We start from the raw sequence: 16,913 nt of genomic DNA, 5'->3' as shown, positions 1-16,913 counted from the left end.
AGCTCTGGCATCGTGTGTGGGATGCAGGTAATTATTCTCATATTGAAGGCACGAGTTTTACATTGCACATTTAAAAATAGTTCGCTTTTGCTTCAGGTGATTGGCACTATTGAAATTACATGTATGTTCTGTAGTGCTTTTGATCCCAGACATATAAAGCAGCACTAGAGCTTTGGTGACAATAGCATTCCTGCCCTCCATGGATGGAATTTTCACTTTTCACAAGAGACCCCTGCTGCTGGTAGCTCTCCCTCATGAAAGTGTTTCCTTAAAGGTAGTTGCAGTTTTGGCTCCTTATCTCACCACCTCCTCAGAAGTCTGGTACAGAATTTTGGGGGACACTGGTATCCAGTAGCATCTGTACCTCTTTTTAATACAAACATAGTAATTGTGATAATGCATATAAAAGACTCGTGTCCCTCCCCTGGTGGCTGATTCTTCACACATTTTGGCAGGGACGGGATAACCCAGAATGATGACTTCAGGTGGATACAGACCTACTCAGCTCAGCAACTGGCAGGGATCCAGAAGTGTAGACTTTGCCCCTTCGTGTTTAGTACAGGGCAAAGATATCTCCAGGTAGGTACCTGCCAAATGGAGTTGCACACCTTTATGCCAGTCAGTCACAATCTTCAAATCGGTTACTTTGTCCAGGTGGGATGCCATAAGATGTGACAGTCCCTGAATTCTTCATTCCTGATTCTAAAATATGATTTTGAAGCTGTTACGTATTATAAAGAATGACAAGCAGCACTTAATATATTTAGTAAACCCAGTTTATTTACATAATACATATTTTGCCATGCAGCTTACTGAATTGCACTCAGTGTCATAACAAAAAAGACAAGCACTAGCTTTTGAAAATGGCTTTATATAGAAAGATAATTGCCTCAAATTAGTCAACTACAACCTTATAAATCACTATAGACAACTTAAAACAGCCATGGATAATTTTAAAATGTACTTGTAAAGTCTGTAGGTAAAGAGCTTTTATAGTTTACACACTGTAAAATTAAAACCAGCCTTTTAGTACGGTAGCTGAATTGTGTATTTTTAATCTTATTTTAATAAATCTATAAAAACAAAAATAACTTAAATATACATTATTACAAGGCTCAGATCTGGAGGCAATTTTTAAATAGTTATTCTTTAATGTTAGCAATGTCTTAAAAATTTTGCCAGTAGTGATATGCACACAGTAGGTGGTCAATAAACGCTGACATACAGAAGTGTTTATTAGTTGACAGCAATCCACATTCATTCCCTACTTTATAATAAATATATCATGGTAAAGATGAAAATGAGAGAGGATAGCTTTCTTACAGTATTTAACATTTTCATAAAAAGATGAAAGGTTTACATGGTATACTTCTCCCTACAGTCAGACCTGTATGCCTTTTAAATGAAAAAAAAACAAAACAAAACCCAAAAAACAAAAAACAAAACAAAAAGTCAAACACAGTATGATCTTTTTATCCATGAATTCAGATGGCAAGGATTAAATAATTCATATACTATTACAAAAAACCAGAAATATTTTTTAAAAATTAAGAGAAAGTGAAACTTACAGTTCAATATGTTTTTATTTTGAGAAGATTTTATAGTAAAAGTGGTATCAGGCCTAAAATAACTAGACTTTTTAAGTATACCTACTCAGTGTATTTTGTTTGGCTAAAATGACAAAATATCTATTTAAAACCAGTATCATGTAAACCCGTAAGAGATGGTTTAGGGAAAATACATCCTATTATCATTACACTAAAGTCTTCTTTCACTTAACACATAGATCAAATCTGTGTGGCCTTATAAAATAGCCATTTTCAAAGCAGTGTGTTCCATCATCATAATGGGTATAATACAGCACCCATAGTCTACTGGGAAGATTCTCCTTATTGAGATACTAGCATGGGGAATTTATATTCCAAAAACACTATACTGAAAAGAAATACAAAATTTTACAGATGCATAAACTGAGGCACATTAAAGTAACATTCCTAATACCAGATGTATACGTGGCAATGTGGAAATAAGCTTCACCATCAATCAACACTTCTGATATTTGGTAATTCCAAGGTTCTGAAGATATACCAGTATTCAAAGCAACTCCTGTCAACCCATTAAGAAATCTGAATAATAATTTATATTCCAATGAACAGCATGTTTTTGTGAATGACTGCTTTAAGGAACTTAATTTATACATGACAAGGCCAAAGAACAAGAAGAGTGCTGTATGGTAGGGCAGTGAGATCTATTTTTTAGGTATATATAATGAGTAAACTTAATGTTTCAGGCTCAAATATTAGTGTTATCAATACTGTGAGTTGTCAATAAAATGCTAACACATGCATAAACGGAAAGGCTAGAGCACAGGTAAACAATCATGTCACCAAATGGGGAATCAGCATGACTTTGTTCTAAGGCTTAAGGTTCATTTCAGGGTCAAGACTGGGCCATCTGGACTCTGTGGCCTTGAAAGTGGCACCCATCTAATTGGGAACCCCCATCCGTCACGAAATTTAGGACTGCAAATTCAGTGAAATTCTTCTACAGGAATTTTGGAACCAAAAATCTGTAATCCACTGGCAAGAGTGCAATTATTATATGGAACTAAATAATATTCTTCAAAATTAAAAGGATTAAATGCTAATAATGTCTTAGTTATTATTAGACCACAGAATTTGTTGCCTGATCATATAATCAGTTTTTAATGTGATTCTTATCCGATGGAAAATGATGCAAGTTCTTTTCTTCTCAAAGCCTCTCTCAAGGGAGGAAAGGATTGAAGTTTTTATTCTAGCAAACCAAAAAATACAATGTTCCTAAGGAGAAGAGAGACTATAGCTAAAGGAAATCATATTTTAAGTGCCGGTTTCTCACAAACCATATATTTAAAGGCTAGTAATTATTCAAAACCAGTCTCCTAGCTTACGTTAAGCATAGGCTATTGCAACCTTCGCCTTGGTTAGGCACTTAAAACTTGATCAACTACTGTAAATATCTTCTATTAAAGGAATCAAACAGGATGACTCCATTTTATAATGGAGGTGAGCCCTTCCTAAGCAAATTAAGCTGGTGTTAAGTAAAACAAATACTATTTCTATACTGGTTTCACATTCATTGTTATTCAGATGTTTCTTATAAATGCCAACTAATTTTCACTTTCTGTACAAGCAGCAAATTAGTAGTTTTAAGGGCTGTAAAGTAGTTATTATTACAGATCCCCAAGTATATTTTTCCATTTTTATAAAGTAGTACTCATGATATATTAAATAGGAGGAAAAAGAAAAAATTACGGTGAATCTTAGAAACAGTGGGGTATACAACTCCCCATTACATATTGCTTAATAACTGAATACAGCAGGTGGCCATACCTGAATTCACAAATGTGAAACATAGTCAGGGCAAGGCTTGCTATGTCTGTACTGCATGACATACACTGTTGACTGATGCCACCAATATAACATCACTACTGCAAGGATATGCCATATTTGGTGGCTTGATCCGAGGTAGTTTAGTTGTCCTAGAAGGGAAGGTAGAGAAAAAAGAATATTGATTCTAATATTTTGATATTAAAATAAGAATATATTCCTATGTCTGGCCTTGGACATATGGCTTAGCAGCAAAAATATTTTGGCCATCTCAGAGCACCTGGAGAGTAATTCAAACCCAGATTTTTTTTTTTAATTTTTTTTTTTTATGTTTATTTATTTTTGAGACAGAGACAGAGCATGAACGGGGGAGGGTCAGAGAGAGGGAGACACAGAATCTGAAACAGGCTCCAGGCTCTGAGCGGTCAGCACAGAGCCCGACGCGGGGCTCGAACTCACGGACCGCGAGATCATGACCTGAGCCAAAGTCAGACGCTCAACCGACAGAGCCACCCAGGTGCCCCCAGATGTTTTTAAAAAAGGATGAATTCATATTTTGGTCTAATTTAAGGACATTGGTGAATTTTGGAAATACGATTCCAAGTGTGTTCTCAAATCTAATTTGGTTAATTTGAGGAATTTGACCTTTTGTCTCCAATGTCTTATACATCTGGATACACACACACACACACACACACACACACACACACACACGTATATATCATGGGTTACATCTGCAAAATGCAATTAGTAATGGCTTCATTAAGTAAGGTTGATTAGTTCATATACAACTTAGAACTATTTCTCTTTATGCTTAAAGTTTAAATTCCAAGGAGATGAATTAACATATGGGAAGCCTCTTGAAAAATACCAAAATAAAATACAGAGTTATAGAAATTTAAATGTAAGTAACTTTTTCTTACTCACGGTGCTTCTATGGTCATGTAATATAAATATTCTCTAACCTTACCTGTCTTATCAAGAGTAATAGTACAGTATATAGATTTTATTTATTTAAATGTTCATTTTTGAGAGAGCTCAAGCTGGGGGTGGGGCATGCAGAGGGGAGGACTGAGGATGTGAAGCAGGCTCTGTGCTGACAGCAGTGAGCCTGAAGTGGGACTTGAACTCATGAACCCTGAGATCATGACCTAAGCCGAAGCTGGATGGATGGTCAACTGACTGAGCCACTCAGGTGCTCTAGTATGTAGATTTTAAAGTTTAAGTCAACACAATCCTTTCCATAGGGGTTTCTACCCTTTTTTCGGTGCCACAGACCACTTTGACACTCCAGTGAAGCTCAAAGACTCATTTTTAAAAGCACAAAATGCAGAGGACTACAAAGAAAATTGATCACATTGTAATACAAGTATGCAGATCCACTTAATTCTGTTCATGGACACCTTTGGTGATCTTTGGACCCAATCAAATATCCTTGTGATGTTTACATATTTAAAAAAATGTAACTGAGATGAAAGTAATTTCTTAGGTATAAATTTTTTTATTTCACAGTATTCACCCACCATCTTACACCACTGCACATATTTCTCTCTCTCTTAAGTTTATTTATTTTGAGAGAGGGAGAGAGGGAGCATGTGTGTGAGTAGGGGAGGGGCAGAGACAGGAGGAGAGAGAGAATCCCAAGGAGGCTCCGCACTTGCAGGTTGCGGGGTTCATGGTTCAAACCCATGAACCATGAAATCATAACCTGAGCTGAAACCAAGAGTTGGACACTTAACTGACTGAGCCACCCAGGCGCCCCGCACATGTTTCTCTTTACATCCGGGTCATAAATGGGGACTGGCCAGCCAGACAAGGTTTCTAAGCCACTCATTCATGAACATCTGAGACTATAACTTTTATCTGTAAAGACTTTTTGTCTTGTATGGTCTCCATATGTCCACTGCTCTACTGTGCCTGTACTCCACACATTCAGCTACTTGGGGCACGTTTTATGTCAAGCTCACCTGGAAGAAAAGTGACATAACATTTGACCTTTTATAGGTGTCCTCTATTAGGTAACTGGGAACTTCAGATATGAATATTCTAAGGCATAAAAACACTATGGCCATAACTATGTAGTTCAGAAAAATTTCATCATTCAATTTTCTACGTGTACTTGTGATGAAGAAATTAATAATAAAATAATTATTAATAAGGTGATATAAAAATGCATTTTGCCACAACTGTTTTTTGAGGAAAATTCTGCTCTGCATGAAGATGGTCTTCAATTAAGGGACATGTCCTTCTTATGTTCCTAAATCCTAACGTTTACACTCAGGTTCTTCTTGGTACTCCACTTTTAAAGCTCAGTGGTGAAAAAACCAAGTGCACAGAAGAATGCCTGAGGTTCTGTGATCTATTCTCTAGATCAGGGTTTCTCATCCTTTCTTCTTCCCAACACACATCATAAGTGGCATAATCCTGTGTTCAATTCACTGTGGAAGATTCTTCACCCAAGAAGGAGGGACAAGTCTGCAGTTTGAATTTGAGCCACACACCTACTTCTACCTCCCCGAACCAAAAAAATCACTGCTGTATGCACTTTGTTATTCTCGACTCAAGCCAAAGGTCACCTGGACTTGCGTCATTCTGTGCCTTACTAAACCCCATTTTTCACTTACGGGAGTGAGGTGGAGGGACGTCATCATAGTAACAACTGCTAACGTGTATGGAGTGCTTACTTCTTGTGAGGAACCTTGCTGAATGGTTCTTGTACATTTTCACACGTAATCCCCACAATAACCCCATGAGGGAAAGTAGTATCTCCATGCTCAGATGAGGAAATGAGCTGAAAAAGTGAAGTAACTTATTTAGCTCATGCAGCTAGTAAGTGGGCAATATGGATTTGAACCCAAGCAGTCTGACTCCAGAGCTAAAGCTCCTGAACAAGAAAATACATGTTTTGGAGAACATTATTCATTCTACTTGATATCCTGTTAGTTATTTTCTACCAGAAGTCTTTTTCTCTGGACTGGAGGATCAGGGAAATCTTTCCTTCTATTGAGTCACTAGCTTGTGTATATTTTGGGGACATGAAGACCCTTAACTTACATTATTTGTACTGGGTGCCAGGAAGCGGAAATGCAGACTGGTGATCTTTATCTATATTTAGAACCTCATGATGGATATATGGTGAAGTGGTCCTAACCCTGGCTTCTTTTCACTATCATCTTATTTTCCTCTGTCTCTTTTCTTCTTATTTTATGGATCTCTGCATATATAAATTATTTTTTAAGAATGAGTTGGTATATAAAGAAGTCATTGGTAATAGGCAATTAGTACTTCACAAAATAAACAGTGGTTGGGAGTCAGAAGACTCCCAGCTTTGTCACTAGCTCCTAATTGTGAAATGGTAGTGACCTCATCTACTACACTCAACTCGTGGTGAGGAGGAAAGGAAGTCTATGGAAGCCCTTTGAAAGTTAAAGTTTTAGATAACATTGGACAATAGGAGAGCCTTTCTGTAACCAATAATACTGAAATAACTTTTGATACTCTGAAACATACACCTCCACCATATATTTAGAATAAAGTCACAAAAAGCACTATAAAAGTGTTACTTACCTGGAAAGTACCGTTCTGGAACTTTGGAAATGTAGAATAGGAAAGCAAGAAGAGCAATCACATACATCACAATTACACGGGGTGCAAAGTCCTGAAAAGCAAAACATTTTTTCACAGATCTTTCTACTATGACTGAATTCCCAATTTACTGTGAATCTAATTCATTGATTAGGTAGAATTCAGAGGCAGAATTTAAGCCCATTAAATCTAAATTGCTTTTGTAGACAGTATCCAATAATAGAAAACTTGCTCTCAATACTGTGGAAAATAGCCCACAGGAGGGAACAGAGAGTGTCCTAAAGGTTAGGGTAATAAAGGAAGTAGAGCTTGAACATGGCTGAAGGTCCTAAGGACACCCAACTCCACCAACATAGTTTCATGGGTGGAATGCACATGGGGAATGGAGTTATCAGCTGAAGAAGCAAAACACTGAAGATCAGGGACCCGTGGGCAGAAAAGACTGCAGAGGTTTGGCCAAACAATGCAATGTGTTCCACCATCCCAGATAATGGTCCTCTTGAATACTACTATACGAAGCAGTCCATCTCTCAGCTCCACCGGAAAGCTTTCCCTTGCCCTAAGAAAATTACCCAGCTATAATTTATTTTATAACAATTTTGTATATTGTTATCAATTCTGGTTGTAAACCTAATACCCCAAGAAAACATTTAAGAAATAGAGACAAAATTACTTCTCTCTACAAATATTTGAGAATTATCAGGGTCCTCCTGAAAACCTGCATTCTTAGACTAATGAACATGAGATTTCTCATTCTAGAACACAACTGCAATCTATCCCCAGGATTAGCCCTTCCGGAACTTTTCATTTTTGGTTAAGTCTCTCTCTCTTTCTCCATCTTTTTATTTTTTTTAATTTTATGTTAGAGACAGAGAGTGCGTGAGTGGGGGAGAGGGGCAGAGGGAGAGGAGAGAGGGAGAGAATCTTAGGCAGGTTCTACGCTCCGTGTGGAGCCTGATACATGTCTTGATCCCATGACCCTGGGATCATAACCTGAGCCGAAATCAAAAGTCGTTCTCAACACAACTGAGCCACCCAGGCACCCCTCTCCATCTTTTTAAAAGTATAGCTTATTGGAAAATTTCTCTGGAAGTCTCCCTTCTTCACTGGAATGATCTGTGATCACATTAGATTTCCATCTTTCAGAACCACTATTTTCCTAAACCATATTTCTATTTAAAAATTTCTGAACACAGGAAAGTTCCCATATTTTTCTGAATTTCTCAGAAATCCATTGGCTCAATAGGTCTGGTTCTCTTTCTTTGTCATTATAAGATTAAAAGGGATGTGTATACATCATCCCAAATTTTGGCCTCTTCTATGTCAATAACCAGTTATTCATTTCTGGTTAGAATTAAATCTAGAGTTGCATTTCACCATTGTTTTCTTTAACTTATTTTCAAGAAGTAAAACTGTCAGAGAAGTGATGTTTTCATAGATATCAGGATCACTGAGGTTCCTCATCACTACTATCTCACTTTTCTCCTAAATTCCTAATTTTATGAAGAAAACATCACCCTTTTTCTAAGTTGGCAAAGTGGCCAGATCATATCACTCAATTTGCTATATCACAGAACTTTCTTTCCTCCTTCTTTTCTTTCTTTCCTTTCTTTCTTCTTTTTCTCCTTTTCTTTTCTTTCTCCTTCTTTCCTTCCTTCCTCCCTTCCTTCCTTCCTTCCTTCCTGCCTGCCTGCCTGCCTTCCTTCCTTTCTGTTTTATACCTAAATGCTTTCTACCATGCTGTTACCAACTTCATGCAGTGTGTGTAAAGCCTATTATTAGTTCCCTGGTCTTCTAAAAAAACTAGGATTTTTTTTTTTTTTTAATAAAACCTGCATTTAAATCCCCATATTTCAGACAAAGGTCTCACTGCAACAAGTATATCTGCTTTCTGCTAGATTTCTTGGCATACTTACTGATGTTAAAAATTCTTAAATTTATTCTCCAGTGCATATTTAAGGCATTTTTACATGGATCTCTGAGATCTGAAGTCTTATTTCTGATCTCAAGAATACTGAGGAGTTCTCACTGAGCCACTTCTTTAATGTACTCCGACTTGGCCCATAATACCTAACTCTTATAGCTCTTCTTTTACTTCTCAATATAATTTCCTTGATGGGTGGGACATGATCAAATCTTCATCACTAGTCTCAAACTCTGACCTAAATTCCAACCCCATCTCCACCTTTACATCCCACAGGTGCCTCGACTCAACAGGTCCAAGGAAAAATCTTTCCCAGCTCCTTCTCCTCCACAAAAATCAATCAATCAATCAATTCCTCCTAGTTCCAAATTTGCGTTATCACTGGCATTATCTCTGCCCTAGCTGACAAAGCTGGAAACTTGGAAGTCCTCCACTGATAATGACTTGGGTATTTACACACTCAAGGAGAGTTAAGAATATATCATTTCACAGAAAGATATCGTAGAAAAAAACAGTAGTTACACTTCTTTATCCTGCAAGGCGTACTTCTTTATATAGATGTGAAAATTATGGCATCAATATGCAGTTATAAGTATTTTCTCAAATGACACAGACCCACCCACCTGGCCTGATTATAGTACTTTACCCAACATGAATACAACTGAAAGGACAAAAAAAAAAAGAAAAGCTATTGACTACATTCAACCTACCTGTACAATAGGAGCACCGATTCCTCCATTGAGCCAAACCCAGTGAAGAGTTGGGATCACTCCGTATCCCGAAACAGAACAGAAGATGATAGAACGGAGCCTCTGCCACTGCTGGGTGAGGTAATTGGGATGGATCTGTGCGAAGAACACTGCCAGGATCATGGCAAGCACTGTGATCAAGTACACTTGACGCCAGTACTAGAAGGAAATCAAGTGTTAATTGTTACACAAATAAGAGAAGGAAAAGACTAATTCTGGCTTTTACATTATATGTAGAAGACTACTTATGTAGTTTTTTCATTTCTAAACATGATGAACTTCCTGCCTTACAACATTCATGTTCCATAGAACTGTTAGGTTTCTTAGGAGGACAAACCAAATTCCAAAGAGAGCTAGTGGAAACCACACTTACTCATAAAAAAGCATTTTCTGAGTACCTATTATATGCCAGAGACAACTTCAGTCCTGTAGAAACAAAGCTGACTACGACATGGATTCTCTCAGTGAGTGAGCTCATAGACTATGGGAGGGGCAGACATAAAGAAATGATTATAATCCAATGACAAGAGCTGTGAACAGAATGTGTGAACACAGAGGAGGGGGCAATTGTTACCTAGAGTGGCTAATAAATGCTTCACAGAGGAGATGATATCTAAGCAGGGTCTTGAGGAATTCATATGATTCTGTGGGAAGAGGGAGTTCTCAAGGAAAAGGAACAGAGCATACGGTGGGAAGGTTTTGAGAAGGGAGGCTGAAAGGCAGCGTACTGCGAGGCTAAGTATTTGGAACTGTACCATGCTGGCACTGGGGGAATGGCAGCGTTAAGAAGGAGATGACGGGCTTGCTTTTCAAAATGACTTATTAGAAACAGAACTCTGACATCAGTGTGAAAAACAAAGAGGTGACAGGAAGCCAACTAGAATATTAATTGGAATAACTGATTCAAAGAGAGAGCAGGGGCTTGGGCTCTTGTTGAACAAAGAAGACAGATGTAAGCAGCAGATTCAGGAGACTTTTTAAAAATCAACTAAAATCTTAATGGCTGACTAGATGTGTGAGAGGGCAGTAGAAGATAGCTAGACTGTTCCCAGTAAGAAAGGCCATGCAAGTGGTTTTTACTAATGCAGCAAATGAGCAAAGATGAGCCAGGTGTGTGTGTGTGTGGGGGGGGGGGGGGGTGAGGGAGAGAGAATGGGAAAGCATGAGACAATGATCATTTTAATTTTTTTTAATGTTTGTTTATTTTTGAGAGAGAGACCGTGTGCAAGCAGGGGAGGGGCAGAGAGACGGGGAGACAGAGAATCCAAAGCAGGCTCCAGGCTCTGAGCTGTCAGCACAGAGCCTGACGCGGGCTTGAAGACACGAACTGCAAGATCATGACCTGAGCCGAAGTCAGACACTTAACCAACTGAGCCACCCGGGTGCCCCAAAACAATGTTCATTTTTAAATATTTTAAGTCTGAAGGGCTTATAGAATATTTAGGTATCTAAATGAGCAGTTGGAAGCTCAAAAGTTAGCATCACATGGGGCAGAGTTCTTCAGCTGGGCTCCAAGGACTTCTGTAGGGCTACTAGCTCCCTGAAATCCCATGTCAAATTGTTTGGTTAGTCTCTGCCCAAATGTACATTCTCCTGGATGGAGGGTCTAGAGTTTTCAATTGCATTCTCAAAGTAGCCTGTGTTCCTTAAAAGATAAAGAGCCACTATAGAAACCAGATATTTGGAAATGATCGGGTACCAGAGGAAAGAAAACAATTTTTCCTTTAAATAATCATTAGTTCCAGGGGCACCTGGGTGGCTCAGTCGGTTAAGCGTCCGACTTCGGCTCAGGTCATGATCTCACGGTCCGTGAGTTCAAGCCCCGCACCGGGCTCTGTGCTGACAGCTCAGAGCCTGGAGCCTGTTTCAGATTCTGTGTCTCCCTCTTTCTCTGACCCTCCCCCGTTCATACTCTGTCTCTGTCTGAAAAATAAAATAAACATTAAAAAAATTAAAAAAAAAAAATCATTAGTTCCAGTAGTTGTCTTTCTCTTACTTCTAGCTTTTCTGAAGAGAGATGCACAAAGTGTCCCACTAGTCTCCTGGATTATCAGGTATGTTTAGGAACAGGTAAACAAAAAACAGCTTAGGTTTCAAAGAAAGAAAGAATAAGTAAAACAATTCAATCATTACATAACTGCACTCACAAGCTCCTAGCTATCAGCTTATTCCCTCAAATTTTCTAAAAGATGTAAACAGTTTCATGCAAAATCAGTAAGTGAAAGCTGAGCAGATATGAGTACTTTACTCAAATCAAATCAATTTACAAGGTTAACTGCATATATGTTTAATTATATGCTTAAGTTCCAACATGATTAGGCCTAAAAAGCAAATGGCTCATAAGTAAGTGGCTACAATGAGTAATTCTCTTACTTCAAACCAAATTTATGATTTTCCTGTTTGCTAGTTTTACACTTCAGCTTTACTGGCAGTCATCTCTGTTACTGCGTAGAGACAAAGGTCCTACTTAAGAATTCCCAAGTCAGCAGAATCCTGTGCTGTAGCCAGTCGTCCCAGGAAGTGACGGCTGGGGAGTCTGGCTTGGAGCACCTGTGACATGCGGAGGGCTTGTGGAGAGGACAGGCTCTAGTCCTTGTGAAGAGGGCTAGGGGTGCCTAGGATGTGAACTGCCCCCGAGCAGCTCTGTTCTGGCTCTGAGAGGAAGAAACTAAAGGACAAAAGAAAAAGAAAAGAGTAAGGTAGCAGGGCAGGACTTTCTGAGTGGGAGGGCTTGCTGGGCCCAGGGGAAGATTCAGTTTGTTTCCTCAACTGGGACATGAAGTAATGAGGTAGAGAGTTATCTTCAATAGTTTGGCGGCCCAATATTTTTAGCTCAGGTGCTATATGATCTGATAGCAGGGCTTCAAATGGTGCTTTGCACAAGGACACAACTGACTTTTGTGACATCAGAGTCAGAAGGTAGAGTTGATTTAGAACTCACAATAGATGCATATTTGTTAGTCACTTACCTCCTAGCTGGTCTGCCTCTATGCCTACCTCCAAATGTAAGACTAAGGAAAGGAAAACATATTTCTTATGAAGAATTGGGTCAACACACTCACAGACACACCCTTTATTTTTTCCACTGAAAGAGGAGTAAGGATCAGGGAAAACAGCAAGCAGCAGCCAGCTTCCTAATTTTATCAAGCGCTAACTTTAACTTCAGATCTATAGACACAAAAATAAAAGACATGTAATGTGCATCTGAGGGATCACATAGCTATATGGGTTTAGTGGAAACGTAACTTTTGGTTTCGAGAAAATTAGTTTACATTAGTTTCAAGAAAATATCTTCAAATATATATTTCAATGGAAAATTAGTAAAATGAGTATGGAACTGATAATAGATGTTAGAGATCGCAGGGCCATTTTGAAAAATGAGTTTATATACACACGAGACTCTTCTGTTTCTTCTATAACTTAATTATGTGTTTATTCAGAAGTTCAAAGGAAACATTCATGGCAATAAAACCCAAGACCTACATGAAAAGTAGAATATAAAATGTTTTAAGTTACTTACGTTATTACAATAAAAAGCATAAAATACACCAGAGACATAGCAGCCCAGTATTCCAATAGAAATTCCTGCATAATCTAATGCCATCCATCTTCGACAGGTTTTTTCTGATCGATGGCAAGAAAAGAGATGATAGCCCACAGAGCAAAGCATACAGACCTATGGAAAATAGAACAAATCTTAGCAAAGCTAAACAAAAAGAAATTAAAGTAACTCCTGTGTGGCATTCAGTTTCCTTTTTAAAAAAGTACCCACTGTAGAAGTAATCCATGTCCTTCAAAAGATAATCAAAGAACACAGAATTGTATGATGTAAAAACATAAGCTCCTCCCACTTAATCTATTACCCAGGATTAGCCCCTGGTAACATTTGTTATGTGTCCTTCTAGGTATCTTCAAAGAATGTATTGAACATGTATGATATACAAGTCCACACAGACACATATGATATATACTTTTTAAAGTTAATCAAATGGAATCAAATTATACATTCTGTTCTGCAATTTGGTTTCTTCACTTAAGACTTTTCGTGCCTGTGCAAGAGTTCATTGTATAGAGTTTATTTTTGGGTTGTGAGTTAAACACAGCTTTGTTGTGTTCAAGAAAAAATGATTATGACTTATGCTGACTTTATGTGTTGCCATATTGAGAGCAAAGCTAATCTGATTCAAGCAGCTGCTCTTAAGATTGATAAGGTTGTTATGGTTGAACTCCCTTCAGCCATTAAATACCTGCTGTGTATCATGCACTGGGGATACAAGGATGAGACCTCTATTCTCTGAGAGATTTTTCTGAAATGAATGAACGAACAGTGGTAATAGAAGAAGTCCTATAGGAAAAGTCAGTGCAGAGCACAGGGGAGGAGGGGAGGACTGGGCTTGTGGGTGTATGTGTGCATTTGGTGGGTGAAATGGTGGGGAAAAGAGCTTCACAGAAGGGATGCCACTTACACTGGATCTTAAAAGGCTGTTCCGGCATTCCTCAAGAGTATAAATAAAAGTGCTCACATGTTTATTGGAGGGTCCACAGGAAAAGCAACATATTGAAAACACAGACCATTAAGGACTGTCATGTGGCCCTCTCATAATACAATTATGGCAAGTTCTACACATCAAAGAATTTTAACATCAATATGATGGGCTAGGTGTGATACTACTGAAGAGTTTAAGTGCAGTCTTACAGAAAGGCTAAGATGGGAGGTTTTAAGAGTAGCCCTAGAGAGCAGTGGCAAGACCCTATCCTAAGCCAGTGACAGTGGGGGTACAGAAAATGGCACAGATAGATTATATGAAGTAGGTCAAACTGACAAATATTTTGTAAGCAACGGCTAAGGCAGACAAATGGTCAGGTAGCTATTCCAGAATCTGGTCATTAAACAAACCTAATCAGGCACCACAGCCTCAATACCATTATTTAAAAGTGTACCTAGCCGCAATGTCATTTCTTCATCCATAGTCTAAAATCTTCATCAGTCTGTGGCTTTGGCTACTAAGCCACAAGTCAGGAGTTCACTGACCCAATTAAATATAATTCTAAGAAGCTTGGTTATTTGTTTTCTCAGATTACCCTTGAGATTAAACACAGTAAATCCAGAGAATACCAAGGTACATATTTTCATTGACAAGGAAAGATCTCATCGTCACAATGTTGAGTGACACAAAACAGCAAGCAGAGATGATCGTAGCTCAGAATTAGGTAGACAGGTAGGTAGGCAGGCGGGAGGCAATTGCTCATACACAAATGTCTGGGGGAACTTAACCAAAATGTCAAATGTGGTTACCTCTGGAAAGCAGAATTTCAAATGGCTTTTACTTTCTTCCATATACTGTTTTGTTTGTTTGAACTCCTACATGAATATATTTTATGGCAATAGTAAGAAACAGTAAAGCCAGTTTCATTGTGAAAAGGAAAATAAAGAGAAAAATTACACTTATCAAAAGGAAAGTCGAATATAGAGTGTTAGTAGAGAACACTGAGTTTTTAAAAAGTAAACCTATACTTAGTACGTTCTGTTTTAAAAGAAATGTATTATTATTAGAGTTCCTTAAAAAAAAACTGCCTGAAAAATTATCTGACAAATGGAGTATGGTTTCAGTTTTCTGGGAACTTTCCTTCTGTGGAATATCTCTCTCCATCAAGGTAAACAGAAAATCAGAGTGTGACATCCTATTTCAATCTCCTTGGCATGATAACCAAATACTTCAGGATCTGGCTTCTTCTTCTCCAGCCTCATCTTTCTCCATTCTCCTATGATCCAACCAGAAAGGTCAACACCTACAAGTCCAGAAAGTGCTGAACTATCTCTTGCTTCTGGGCCTTTACACGAACTATTTTTTCTGCTTAAATGCCCTGCCTCACTCCCTTCAGCCCTCCCACCTAGGTGACTTGATTTTTATGACAGGTTGGTTTTGTTCAGCACTGTATTCCCGATGCCTAGCTTAGTGCCTGGGTCTAGATAGGAGGCATTCAAAAAAATATTTGTGGAACTGAATGTAAATGAAATGAATCTAGGGAAAGGCATGCCTATATTCTACTCTTCCCTCATACAGAAAGACCTCTAGGAAAGTTCAAAGCCCTCGAAATTACATTCTACTCTTCTACATTCAGAATGTACTCTAATAATCTGGTTGGTAGGAAAACACTGAGCATATAAAATGGTACAAGTGAAAGAGGAAAAATGTTATGTCTTTTAAAAATTACATGTAAATTGGGGCACTGGGTGGCTCAGTTGGTTAAGTATCTGACTTCGACTCAGGTCATGATCTCACAGTTCGTGGGTTCGAGCCCTGCATCGGGCTCTGTGCTGACAGCTCAGAGCCTGGGGCCTGCTTCAGATTCTGTGTCTCCTTCTCTCTCTGCCCCTCCCCCGCTCGTGCTCTCTCAAAAATAAATGAATGTTAAAAAAATTTTTTTTTAATTACATGTAAATCAATCCTTGTGATTTACCATATTGCCTGTTCACTCTAAGAATTTAGAAAAACTGAGCAAGTTATAAATTTAATTTCATAAAAATAAAATAACAGAAATGGTAGTTTTCAGTAGGGAAGATGTGCTCTCTTCAGCTGTTGTTAGCATCTTGTCCAGAAAGATCATTGCACTAGTAGCTAGAACAGGATTTAACTGTCCTGCTCAGTAACCCTGGGCAAGTCACTGTAACGTTTTGGGTGTTTTTTCGTTGGCAGTTGTAATTATTTCAGCTTTTCAGCTCTGCAATGCATTGTTTTCTTAAGCCAATATAAAAATTAATATGCTTTCCCTGAATTAACATCAGTTCTGGCTAGATGGTGAAGGAATAAAGGGAAGAGCTGGGGGCTGAGGAAAACATGTGGGATTCTCAAAGTAGATACTATCCATATAATTAACAGTAGAGTATAAACCAGTTCTGCTTATTAATGGTTATTAAAGGCATCTTAGTCTGTAAGATACATCTAAAAATTTAACTGTAAAGAAATTGATTCATTTTCATTTTCAAACCAGAGATGGATTCTAAGAGATGTTTAGGCTGCCATCAGGACAAAAATCAAACCTGAGAATGAGTATACCGTAAAAAATACTTAAAGAAAAAATAAATTTCAAATAATAATAACATAAAAATACAGGTATTCTTTCCCTTAAAGAAATTTAAAATTATTCCAGAAACTAGAATTAGGAAAAAAAGGGGAGGGGAGATGTTCCCAATGTGTTTTTGGTCATTTAACTCCCAAGTTTTAACTTGAGTTGAATGATGAAGGTCTGAAGTTAAACAACACATTGTGCAATATCTGTGCAAGC

General features: G+C 38.1%; 1 protein-coding gene across 8 annotated transcripts in view; it reads right to left on the bottom strand.

Moving 5' to 3' along the window:
- Positions 1 to 16,913, bottom strand: part of PAQR3 (progestin and adipoQ receptor family member 3) — a 33,794-nt gene that overhangs the window by 11,567 nt on the left and 5,314 nt on the right. For 2 of the 8 annotated variants that reach the window (XR_006596990.1, XR_006596992.1), the window contains 5 exons: positions 13,147 to 13,302; positions 9,588 to 9,785; positions 6,936 to 7,026; positions 3,372 to 3,520; positions 498 to 702 (listed from right to left, as the gene is read on the bottom strand). Coding sequence is in view for 2 of the 8 variants with exons in the window: in XM_023253015.2 (XP_023108783.1) it covers positions 3,378 to 3,520; positions 6,936 to 7,026; positions 9,588 to 9,785; positions 13,147 to 13,302 (588 nt within the window). In the remaining 6 variants the exon portion in view is untranslated. Of the gene's footprint in view, positions 1 to 497; positions 703 to 758; positions 3,521 to 5,992; positions 6,160 to 6,935; positions 7,027 to 9,587; positions 9,786 to 13,146; positions 13,303 to 16,913 lie in introns of those variants that run through there. The other 6 variants (XR_440158.4, XR_002156235.3, XM_023253015.2 and 3 more) reach the window with 6 other exon arrangements.

This window comes from Felis catus, chromosome B1 (assembly GCF_018350175.1).
Source record: "Felis catus isolate Fca126 chromosome B1, F.catus_Fca126_mat1.0, whole genome shotgun sequence".
Lineage (NCBI taxonomy): Eukaryota > Metazoa > Chordata > Mammalia > Carnivora > Felidae > Felis > Felis catus.
This window is presented reverse-complemented; position numbering and strand designations above follow the sequence as displayed.